This window comes from Tripterygium wilfordii, chromosome 1, assembly GCF_013401445.1.
Source record: "Tripterygium wilfordii isolate XIE 37 chromosome 1, ASM1340144v1, whole genome shotgun sequence".
Classification (NCBI taxonomy): Eukaryota; Viridiplantae; Streptophyta; class Magnoliopsida; order Celastrales; family Celastraceae; genus Tripterygium; species Tripterygium wilfordii.
In genome coordinates, this window is record NC_052232.1 from 8,719,059 (window position 1) to 8,730,988 (window position 11,930).

General features: G+C 37.9%; 2 protein-coding genes across 3 annotated transcripts; one reads left to right on the forward strand and one right to left on the reverse strand.

Moving 5' to 3' along the window:
• Positions 1-1,798: 1,798 nt before the first annotated feature.
• On the forward strand, positions 1,799-2,768 carry LOC120007211 (chlorophyll a-b binding protein of LHCII type 1-like). The gene has a single exon (XM_038857672.1). The coding sequence runs from the start codon at positions 1,847-1,849 to the stop codon at positions 2,645-2,647; it is 801 nt and encodes a 266-aa protein (XP_038713600.1). The 5' UTR covers positions 1,799-1,846; the 3' UTR covers positions 2,648-2,768.
• A 440-nt stretch (positions 2,769-3,208) lies between these two features.
• Positions 3,209-11,922, reverse strand: LOC120003025 (probable starch synthase 4, chloroplastic/amyloplastic). Of its 2 annotated transcripts, XR_005469233.1 has the most exons (17): positions 11,620-11,922; positions 10,484-10,727; positions 10,022-10,103; positions 8,819-9,905; positions 8,679-8,730; positions 7,363-7,485; positions 7,203-7,278; positions 6,921-7,105; positions 6,640-6,834; positions 6,483-6,554; positions 5,697-5,906; positions 5,197-5,322; positions 4,568-4,717; positions 4,089-4,150; positions 3,931-4,006; positions 3,483-3,719; positions 3,209-3,388 (listed from the first exon to the last, which is right to left on the reverse strand). XR_005469233.1 is itself a non-coding variant. In XM_038851921.1 (16 exons), exons 1-16 carry the CDS (start codon positions 11,754-11,756, stop codon positions 3,543-3,545), a joined length of 3,054 nt encoding a protein of 1,017 aa, XP_038707849.1. In that variant the 5' UTR covers positions 11,757-11,922; the 3' UTR covers positions 3,209-3,542. The 2 variants fall into 2 exon arrangements, 1 of the variants encoding a protein (XP_038707849.1); XM_038851921.1 differs by having other exon boundaries at positions 3,209-3,719.
• Positions 11,923-11,930: the final 8 nt, after the last annotated feature.

The following is an 11,930-nucleotide window of genomic DNA, read 5'->3' on the forward strand; positions in this document are numbered from 1 at the left end:
AGATACGAACTCACTAGTTGCATAACTAAGAAGAAGGGGTTCGAGGTAGTACCCAAATTTTTTTGTGGGTTATTTTATATGGTAAAAAAATACATATTAATAGTTTCAAACAATAAAAGATTACATGTTGATTTAACCAAACAATAAACAACACGAATCACCAAATTATTATCTTACTGAAACCATAACGCGAGAACAAAACATCAGAAGATTAACAAGCTAATCAAGAAGAATTAGAAGCGCCTATGGAAGAGAAGTAGAGAACTCTATATCGTACCCCGTAAGTAGACGCATCATCACCTAATGAAACCATACCCCATACTCTAGTTGATACGTCACGATACTATTGCTCTCCCACAACCCCGTTTTCATGGTGTACTCACATTGGTCCCAGTGCCCGAATGGTTTGGCCAATAGTGGGTATTGGTTGTCCGCTCTCAGGATGGGCAGTAAGGGTCGGAGAGGGGCACTCACTCATTCTTAAGCAGCATTCTTAAGTTTGCATCGAATTAAACCACATGCTCCACCGTTTGTGCGGGCCCCCGCCATGAAATGTCCGTTGCTGTGGAAAAATGTGGGTACTTTTATTTTCTGACAAATCAGTTATGGTAAGGCGGATCAATTAGGGAAGGCAAGAAGACGAGCAAGCGATAAGACTCAATGCTATGGGCTGAGTCCCGAGAAGGCGAGCACAATGTCACAAAGGCGTATCAATTGGGAAAATGATATAACCCAAGTAAAATTTCAAGCTGCCCATAAGCTTCTGGCTGTTGCCCATTTTAGATCTTTAGTTTCGTGTGGAGCTATTGGGCTTGATAGTCATTAGAGGTATGATAAATGTTTCATTGGGGATATGATACTTCTTTTTTGAGGACCTGGTACATTTTGTCCAATATATATAATATGTTTTACATGATTTCACTGAAGACCCAATCCCCCAGTGAAATAGTATAGAAATGCCTCTGGGATGAACAATATCTCAAGTGCATGGATTGGGTCAACCTCTCTCTCATCCCTATCTTTTGCTTCTCACCTCCTCCAAATTCTAACACGGTATCGGAGCTTAGACTCGATCTTAATGATCTCTCGTATAGTTCACTTGTTGGGTATTGCACGATTGAGCTCACAAGTGTGAGAGAGTGTTAGACTTGTAATAAAAAGTCTTACATCGATTGGGTGTAAATCAACGATTTACCGATTTGTTTTATAAATGTGAGCCTCATTTTAAACACTTGAGACCCTTTTTAAAGGACAAAATGACGAAACCTTAAACCCAAAGTGTGGATAATACCTCAAATGAATTGAGTAAACCTCTCTCTTCTCCTTCTCACCACATTTCCTCAAATTCCAACAGAAACATGCACACGAATTTAATATAAAAAATCTTCTTTTTTCTCCACTTACATTACATACATAACCTCTTTGTTATCAATGAAAATGAGTTCCCTTTTTTGTGCATATTATGGCTATGAAAGATTAATAAGAGAGTAACAAGAGATGGATGCTGTTAATTTACCAAAAATGGAGGAACTAGGTTTCCTTTTTGAGCAAAACAAATGTGGTGATGCCATGGCCCATAACCCCATTTCATAATTCCTGCATATTATTTTGGAAAAGCAGATATAGGGCTATTATCTCGTTGTACAAGTGCCAAGTGGAACCAAAAACCTACAAAATATATAAAGAGCCAATAAGATTTCACATATTGATTGTCTTAGATAAGGACCCCAACTTCTAAAACCCATATATATATAAACGAAGCCCATTAAGCCCAAATCACAAACAACACAAATCTCACAGCTTCACTCTCTTTTAACACTTGTTTGCACGCAGCCACCCAAAATCAATGGCAGCCTCAACAATGGCTCTCTCCTCTCCTTCCTTCGTCGGAAAGGCAGTGCAGGTCGGCCCTTCTTTGCCAGAGCTCTTCGGCAATGGCCGTGTTTCCATGAGGAAAGGTACCACCAAAAAGCCTGTCTCATCAGGAAGCCCATGGTACGGCCCAGACAGAGTTAAGTACTTGGGTCCATTCTCCGGTGAGGCTCCATCTTACTTGACTGGAGAGTTCTCTGGTGATTACGGCTGGGACACTGCTGGGCTTTCTGCTGATCCAGAAACCTTCGCCAAGAACCGTGAGCTCGAAGTGATCCACTCCAGATGGGCCATGCTTGGGGCCCTCGGGTGCGTCTTCCCGGAGCTCTTGGCCCGTAATGGTGTCAAGTTCGGTGAGGCCGTGTGGTTCAAGGCCGGATCACAGATCTTCAGCGAAGGTGGGCTTGACTACTTGGGCAACCCAAGCTTGATCCACGCACAAAGTATTCTTGCTATTTGGGCCACTCAGGTGGTCTTGATGGGCGCTGTTGAGGGCTACAGAATTGCTGGCGGGCCTCTTGGTGAGGTGACTGACCCAATTTATCCAGGTGGGAGCTTTGATCCATTGGGTCTTGCTAATGACCCAGAAGCTTTTGCTGAGCTCAAGGTGAAGGAGCTTAAGAATGGCAGGTTGGCCATGTTTTCCATGTTTGGGTTCTTTGTTCAAGCCATTGTGACTGGTAAGGGCCCATTGGAAAACTTGGCTGACCATCTGGCTGACCCAGTTAACAACAATGCTTGGGCTTATGCCACAAACTTTGTACCTGGAAAGTGAGTTTAGGCTTTTGGGAGAATGAGAGTGAGAGAGAGATTTGTTTGTGTATTGTTGTGTTACTGGTGATGTAAAGTTGTTGACCAGTAATACAAGAGTTTAATTGTAATCTCTTGAATTGAAACTACATTTTTTTTTTCCAATATTTTTTCCTTGAACTGTTGGAAGATTTAAGACTAAAATTATTTGCAGTTTGAAGTAAAATAAAATAATTGATCATTATAAATAACTGGATTTAACTCAAGAATGGTATAAGTTGATTTACACTGCATTGCAGTCATTAATTGATCCCATCCATACACTCCAGTAATGTGTATAACCCTCATTACTAGGATTCAAATCCTCTCTCCGTTTAAAAATAAAAAATAAAAATTGTCGCGTCCAAGAGTATGTATTAGAGACCGAACCACCATATTTGGTCAGAACGTCTAAAGTAATTTTATTTTCCTTGGTGATTCTTTTTTCCTTAGAGCAGAGAGGAAAGAAAGTACATTGATCATCAAATTCCTTCTCTTTATTTGGAGAAATAAAATGACATACTTCATTTCACTTCTCAATAGAGGATAATCCACATAAATTTCCTACATGCATTGACATATATTATTCCGTCTTTACAGGTTTATACATTGCATCTCCTTTCTTTTTTTGTTTTGGAGACAAAAGAATTCACAATATGTGTAAAAGTAAAGAAGTAAAGAACCTATCATGTATACTGTGCGGAACTGCCGATCTGTATTATCCGACCTGCCAGTAGGACATAACATCCATGAAATTAGGCAATTCAAATGGCAGGTTTTCGGTTTTCCTGGATGCAATAGCCATTCCAATCACAACCTACTTGACCAGTTTGCAGGGAGTATCCTGTATCTCAAGAATTGAAGCAGCATTCCGGAGAAGCTTATTTGTGAGTTGCTGTCTTTGCTCTTGAAACCGATTTTAAGTAAAGATCCTCATACTGTGATGCTGAAGATTTCCAACTGAAATTCATACTCATGTCTTTCTGAACAAGCTGCTGCCAACCCTCAATATTATTCATGTAATAGTTAAATGCACGTTCCAAAGCACCGTTAATTCCCTGTTGAGTTAGATTGAAAAAACATCAGAATTGCAGAGAACTTTTCATTTGTCACTTTGAGGGGACAAAATTTTAGAGGGGCAGAATACAAAATTTCAGTACAAGCAATGATCTTGTTCAACATCTGGAATTGCAAAACGGTGTTCCATGGGCTACAAATTTTCAGTGAAAACATGCACACAAATAAGACAAATTTGTTGAGATCTTTTACCTGTTCGTCAGGACTCACAAATGTAAATCCATTTCGAAACTGGAGAGGTATCGTATCATCATCAACATCAAATACGCTGAAGAAGAACATTTAACACAGGTTAGAGAACCAACTAAAACATTGAGCTCATCAATTAAGTCGAGCATTAAGCAGCCCACCTGTCATTTAGACCACCTGTTTTCCTTGCAATGGGTATAGAACCATATCTCATTGCTATCATCTGCAAGAAAATGGTATAAAGTATTTAAAACTGAAGGTACACAGATATGAGTTAAGATACAAAACTGAACATGGATATGACAATACTGTGCTCGAATAAAAGGGGAAGGCGGCACAAGATATGTGAAGGATAATATCAGATTGAGTTAAATTATATGATAACTGTCTTCATGCAGTCACAAGGCCACGCATCTAGCCAGCGGATCCGCTGCCCGTTTGGTGCAGTGGAACCGCACAGAGTTTGGTGCAGCAGATCCGCTGCACCAAACAGGCGGTGTTTCAATTCTCATAATCTTTTATGATTTTTGAAAATCATCAAATGACAGCCTTCTTCAATAACTTCCCATGAGAAACTCAATTAAGTAGAGCTCTCTGATGATTTTGCATTCCGAGAGTTTTCTTAGGCAAGAGATTATACCTGTGTGAGGCCACAAGGCTCGAAGATAGATGGGATGATGAACATGTCAGAAGCAGCATAAATGCTGTGGGAAAGAGACTCATCATATTTCAGTATTAGCTGAATATGCTCATGATTCTCAAAGTGGTTCGCAATACCCTCGAACTCCCTCTGGAGAAGAAAAAACGAAACAAGATTAAAAAAAAAAAAAAAACTCACACAAGCAGAAAGTAAAAGTGATAATTTTCTAATTGCAGGTGGCTCTGTGCAGTACTCTATCGCACTAGGAGAAAAGTGCAGTTTACCCATCTAAATACATAACATGGAATTAGATCTTTTTCCTAAAACACATTAATGGAAAACAATGACAGTGGAATGTACTAATTGACTTCTACACCAAAAAAATATGGATATATATTAATTTATTATTCAACTTTGACATCAGAACTAACTCTCAAGAGTAAAATAAAGTAACTGTCTATTTCTCTGAAGCTCAAAACTAAAGGACATGCATGCAAATAAAAGTATGTACTATGGGTGCAATGTCAAGGAAATGAGCAAGAAGAAGTTCCCAACCCTTATTTATCTTCACTTCTTATAATACAAAGGATGTGGATGACACTTCCATGGCCACGGAACAAGTATATTACCTGAATATGTGGAACAGGGCTTGAACCAAGGAGCACGAATTGTCCTCCAAGCTCGAGTGTTCTATATATCGCATGTCTAATAAGATGTACTCCTTTCTGCGGCACCAACCTTGTTATGCAGCCCACCTGTTCAGTAACAACTAGAAATTCTTAGCAATTAGCAGCTTCAAATATCATAATAGTATTAACTTATACAAGAAGATGGGAAGAATACAACTATTTATGTTTTTCTAGTTAATGACGGATAAAAAAAGAAGATATTTTATTAGAAATTGAGATATAAATGAATCAATGTTGGTTTCGGGTAATGTATGCCATTCTAAAGTATATATATTTCTTATAAAAACAATGAACCAAACCGAGTCAAATTTCAAACAGTCTTCTGTATAATGAATTGAACCGAGTCAAATTTCAAACAGGGTCGGAAAAAATGCAATGGCAGCAATGCAATGCCCTAAATGACAAAATTAATTATCTAATACTTTCATATATTAGGTTACCAATGGCCGCCTGTGATCAGCAAAAGAAAGACCAAGATGCCTTCTTAAGGCCATTTTGTTTTCTGCTTTCCCTAGAATATCATTAGCACTGTATTGGGCTTCAAGAAATGTGTCAGTAGCAGGATTCCAGGCATCTGTGTCAATTCCATTTAGAATCCCCATAAACTTTCTAGAGTGAAAATTAAGTGTTGAATGGAGACCATGTCCACCCTGCAAAACATAGTGGAACATATGATAAGGCTTTCATTTGTGATCAAGAACCAAGTGCCTTGAATGAATAATATAATAAGTAAAAATAGATCACTTTATCTTAGCAACGAGCGAAATTAAACATTTCACCCATCCTTTTCATGTAAAGTTGCATCCTACTAAGCAAAAGGAAGAAGACAGAAAAAAAATCCGCCATGTTGACACTCGCCTTAGCAGCAGATGCACAAGAAGTCATACACAGGTAGACCACTGTATGAACCATTATAGATAAGATCAACTCCAAAGGTCTCACTCTCTCTCTACACACACACACACACAACATGAGATTTGTAGGTTGTATTTAGATACTATTTGGTAAATGTGGTAAACCAAAGCCATTTAATTTCTATCAAACTCAACGAATTCTTTGTACAAATCAACACTTTTAAGATTCATCGACTGATCTCACAGATAATCTACTAACGTGATATTGCATCAAACATTGTACTCTCTTCAGTAACTAACATCTATTAATAAAAACAAAAGACAGGTGATAGCAGAAATAAAAACAAGTGTGAAGTATTAGATCATTCGTACCTCAGCAGTCCTCACCTCCTCTGCATAGGTGGGCGACACTGTCGTAACAATGTTAGAGAACACAATTGCACCCTGAGCAAGAAAGCACAACTATTAGGGGATATGTGTTTCTACTGAGAAATAACATTGATTGTGTTTGAACATAGAATAGCAATACCTTAACAGGATTGATCCTATCATGTGCTGAGTTGTCCTGCATTCTATCTGGTCTATTTAGCTGGTGAGCATCAAGGCCACAAGAGGTCAATTCTGAAGCAGGCGCAATCCCTTGGTACTCAAAGTTGTGACACGTAAAACATATTCTGGCTGAATTCAGTCCTTTGGGAGCGTATATATCCCAATAAAGTGGTGCCTAACAATAAACAAGTCGCAATAGTGATGAAATTGCAAGTATATGCTGAAAGAAAAAGGCAATTGAATGAAATCTGTAGCCCATACAACAAAAGCAGTCTGCCAATCATGGCAATGAATTATATCAGGTTTCTTTCCAGCTTGAAGAAGAAATTCTAGAGCTGCACGGCTAAAATAGGAGAATCGTTTGAAATCATCTCGCTCTCCATAGAACTGCCCTCTCCAGAAGAACCCATCAGGATGATGGGGCTCAATAAAGTACACAGGAAGACCTGCATTTAGTTGCGGTCAGTATAGAATCTCAAATTATATCTTTTTTAAAGGAATTTCAAAATATATCACAGCAGCATTAACTGCAAATTTCCTAACCTTCCACAGTGCAAACCCAGATTTTATTCTTAAATAGTTTCCCATCAAAATATGACTCCACCTCCACATTGAGGACCTGCAAAAGTAAATAATTAATTTGATACTTCATAAGATACATGTTTTTACAATTGATGCTTAGATTGTCAAACTGGTAATGTACCCTCAAATCACGAATTCGGTCATATTGCACGCAATCATATTTGGGAAGAATTATCTCCACAAGGTGCCCTCTCTTTTGCAGTGCTTTACCAAGACCAGTCACAACATCTCCCAAACCGCCAACCTGCAATGATAACAATATTATAGTAGGTATAGTCGTATAGATGTGTATTAGTCCATCAACCTTTCAATAAGTTCCCAAAATAATTACAAGCAGGAAAAAAATATTTGCACTTTCAAAAGGATACCAATTTGGGATTGGGAAATGATAACGACAAAATAAAGAGAATTAACAGAAGCTTTGAAATACAAATCAGTTCAACATATTTGTTACAATATGTATAAATGATGTGAAACCCCAACCCAAGAAGTTAACTTATTGGGTTGAATGGCAAAGTAACAAATCTTAACATGGTATCAAAGCGAGATCTCTTGGGTTTAAACCTTAGCTTCTGCAATTTAAACCTCCATTTGTTGTTGCCCCAAGTGTGCGTCTTTGTGTGTGTTTGTCATTGCCCCAATTTGAGGGCCTTGTGTGAGAGTAGCCCTAGCGTTGGGCCTCGTCTGTTGTGTACATGTTGGGCCGTCGGATTGCCCAGCCACGTGACGGAGAATATTAGAATATGTATAAATGATGTCAAATGTCCTCAACCCATCAATTTAACTTATTGGGTTGAATGACAAAGTGACAAATCTTAACAATATTTAAGCCGAAATTGGAATAAAATTTATTTCTCTATAAGAATCCTTTTCCATTGTTTTGCTCCTTCAATTTAGCATAAAAATGTGAAGGTTGAAGAGTGTAGAAATCTCAATTGCCTATAGCCAGCTATGCAGAGGTGCATATAAAAAACTAACATAAACACAAATACACATATGCAAGCAAGCAAATAAAAGAGATTTTTTTTCCCAAATAAGAGGGGAGGACCTGGTAATCTTATTGATGGTACATTGAGCCGCGCAATAGTTTAAGAAACACAAGTGCAGCACAAGAATCACGTAGACTATTTTGTTGTCAAAAAAAAAATGAGGTGAAAACCAATTTGGAGAATGTTGCAGTTCGCAGAGTATGTTGTAAGGCTTCATGGTAATGGAAGATAAGATTATAACAAAGCTGTTTTGTGGTGGTAACTAATAAAGAAAACTACCCATAGCATAGTGGTTTTATAGGTGTACAAGTTATCATTTCAATAATTATGTGGCAGGCCCTTTCTTCCAAGAACTGCTTCTAACATCCTCCCTGTCTCTTTTTATGGTTAATGGTTTTATAAAAGTTATGCAAACAAAACAACAATTCTTAAAGAGAGATGAAGTTACCTTAGCCACTGGTGCCATTTCTGCCGCAATATGAGTAACATATAATCCTGGACTACAAAAAGAGAAAAAGATAAAAATCAAACACGAAACACAACATAAAACAATTTACTAAACTCTACTAGTTAACATTCAATATCTACCTTCCTGTCGATGATGTCAGCCTCAGAAAGATCGACACAGCTTCACTCTCATTCTTTTCCTTGCAAGCCATGTAGGCATCGTGTATACGTACATCTCTCTTCCATATCATCTCTCTCAACAGCTTTGCATCATCCATTGATATTTTCTTCTCAAGCAACCAACCATCAATAAGCAGCAGTAAACGGCTCCAAAATTCCCAAGGCATATCATCGACAGGTTCATCTATGGCCCTTTTCTTGCTTTCTTCTTTTAAACTATTAAGCGTATCTTGAAATTCCTGCACAGATTCCTGATATAATTGAACGTACGAATGTATCTCCTCATCTGACTTTTGAAGTTGCTCTTCCAATAGTTTTATCTTTTGTTGCATCAGTTCACTATACTGCTGCAGTTTTTCTGATGACAGCTTATAGACATTAGCTTCTCCAAGAGATTCTTCCAATTTGTCAACCTTCCTGCTGAGCTCCTGGTTCTGCTGTAGCACCAGAATAGCCTGATCTGCCTGCTTGTTTGCCTTATCTAGTAATCCTTGCAAATCTTCCACCTTCTTCCACAGGTCCTTGCATTCTGTTTTTAAATTAGAAAGATTTGAGACATCTTTCTGAGAAACTGAAAGTTTGGACTCTAAGTTTTTCAAGGAAGACTCCAAAAATGAGCGTTCCTTTTCCAGAATCTCTATACGTTCATCTGTATTCCTAACATTACTGAGCTCCTCTTTAAGAGCTTGAATATCATGCTTCAGGGACACATTCTCTTCCCTCAGAGAATCAAGCTCCTTAAAGAGAGAATCGAGATTAGAACTATGCAGAGGAGAGGGTTCCTCGATTGAATATTTACTCTGATTGTCGTGCATCTCAATTCCTCCAGAACCACCCCTTTGAGTCAATTCATCCTGTAGTTTCTCCAATTCGCCTTCCAGCAATTCCATATGAATCTTTTCTTGGGCAGCAATTTTAATTTTTTCATCTGTTTCTGCCAATCTTATCTGCAAGACATTAATTTCTTCTTGCAATGCTTCCTTCTCTGTGAGAATCTTTTCAAGATCTTCAAGAGCACGAACACGAGCTTTGTTGAGAAGAAGAATATCTAGCATGAATCAAGAAAAACAGTTATGTCTGCAAGTCTTTATGCAAAAAAACAAATATTAAACTGAAGAAGCATTGAAAAAAATAATTCAAAAGAATAACAGAAATTCATCCTACTTTTCTCAGCATTCCTAATCATGCCAATTAAATCCTCAAGGTGAACACTTGAAAGCTTCTCTCTGCCATCTACATTTATATCCTGTGAGATGGGAATGAAATTCAAATAGTTATATATGGTTTTCCACTTTTCTTACTTTTTATTTGAGGAAAAGAGAAGATAATGCTTCTTCAAGAGCAACAGAGTTTAAGAACAAATTCCAACCAAGGATTGAACTGCAGGGAACAGAATTAAATGCTTATTTAAAACTATTTCATCAAACATCACATGGTAGAACTCCGACATAGAAATTACCATGTGATGGCATATACCCTCATGGTCTTTTTATATCCCTGGCAGCCCATACAAATAGATTTCAACTTAACAGTTAACACAACACAATTGACATAAAAGTAGAAAACCGGAAACAGTCTAATCCAAATTTCTAATATCAGTGTTTAGGTGCTGGTAAAGAAGAATACCAAAGATTTTGACTCATCAAGTACAGCTACAACAGCAAAATTATTTCCGTTGGCATGTTGACCATGCTCCAACTCTACATTGTCATCAAATTCGTCTATAGGTCCAGTTTCAGGATCTAAAATTGGGGAAACCACAGAAGAGTTTATAGATTCAGAGTCCTCATCAGGACCTGGAGGGAGATCTTCACTTGTTGGAGGCTGCTCAGAAGAGGCCTTCTTCACTTCATGTCTCTTATTCTGTGACCTGCATTTAATTCAAAACATTGCAGCATAATAAGGTGAAAGAGATAGAGTATCAGCTATTCGCTAATACAAACAGACCACAATGTGTTGCCAGTCTGCCAGACGGTTACAAAAACAGATAAGCTGCTGATGATGCAAAATTGAACTGAAATACCTGTTGTCTAACAAGAAATGCAATGCAGTTTAGATATGAAAAGTAAGCAAAATAAACAGAAGGTCTGCAAATACATTTCCAGGACATGACCTGATGACTTGTTATAAAAGAAAAGTATTACACTACACACTCATTATTCATCTCAAGTCATGCTACCTTAATATTGAGGCACATCATTCATACTTGTAACCTTTGGACTCTCTTTGTCATCATATTTTCCACTCAAATTTTTAGATCGAAATCAGCATCTGTACATCTTATCAAAGAACTGGTGAAACTTTAAAGTTTTACAACGATCAACTAAATCCAAAAATTGTCCTAATCTATCAATCAAATCTGCTTCAAGATATGAAAATTTACTCAATACGCAAGCAAGAGTTGACATAAATACGTATATCCACACTAAGTACATTCGCACACACATCCATTCCAGTAATTTATTCTTATAGTTAAGCATTGAGAAGAATTATGTCCAAAGACGATACGCATAAGTACGTAGTTCGTCTTACACTAAAAGACGAGCAAATTTTCAAAGGAAAATTAATGTAAAAATAGCCATGATATTGTGATGGTGATGGAAATCGTAGTACTCGATGTGATTCGCAAATAGTTCTCAATATCAAGTAGGAAGAAAAAAAAGAAAAATCATTTGAAACAGAACTAAAAATAGAAACACATCAATCAAAATCTTGAATGACTGTGATCGAAAGACTGAAGCCGGAATATAATAGAATAGTACCTGAAACTTCGCTGGCGCATTTTGCAGGAAGCAGGAAGTAGACGACGAGAAGGGGAAAGGAAGCGCACATTTGCATGTTCGGCACTCGAACGAACGAAGCCTTGGCACAGAAACCGCGTCAATAACTCGGCAGCCATTGCTCTCAGCCACTGTGATTCAAAGAGTAGTATTCGGTTTCGAATTTTTGGAAGAGAGTAAGAGTGAATAAATGAGAACCTACGGTTTCTTCCCCTCGAATTCTGTTATCGCTCGCTTTGGCACCAGAATTCGCATATGGAAGGAATTACTATCGTACGGGCGAGTGTAGGGAG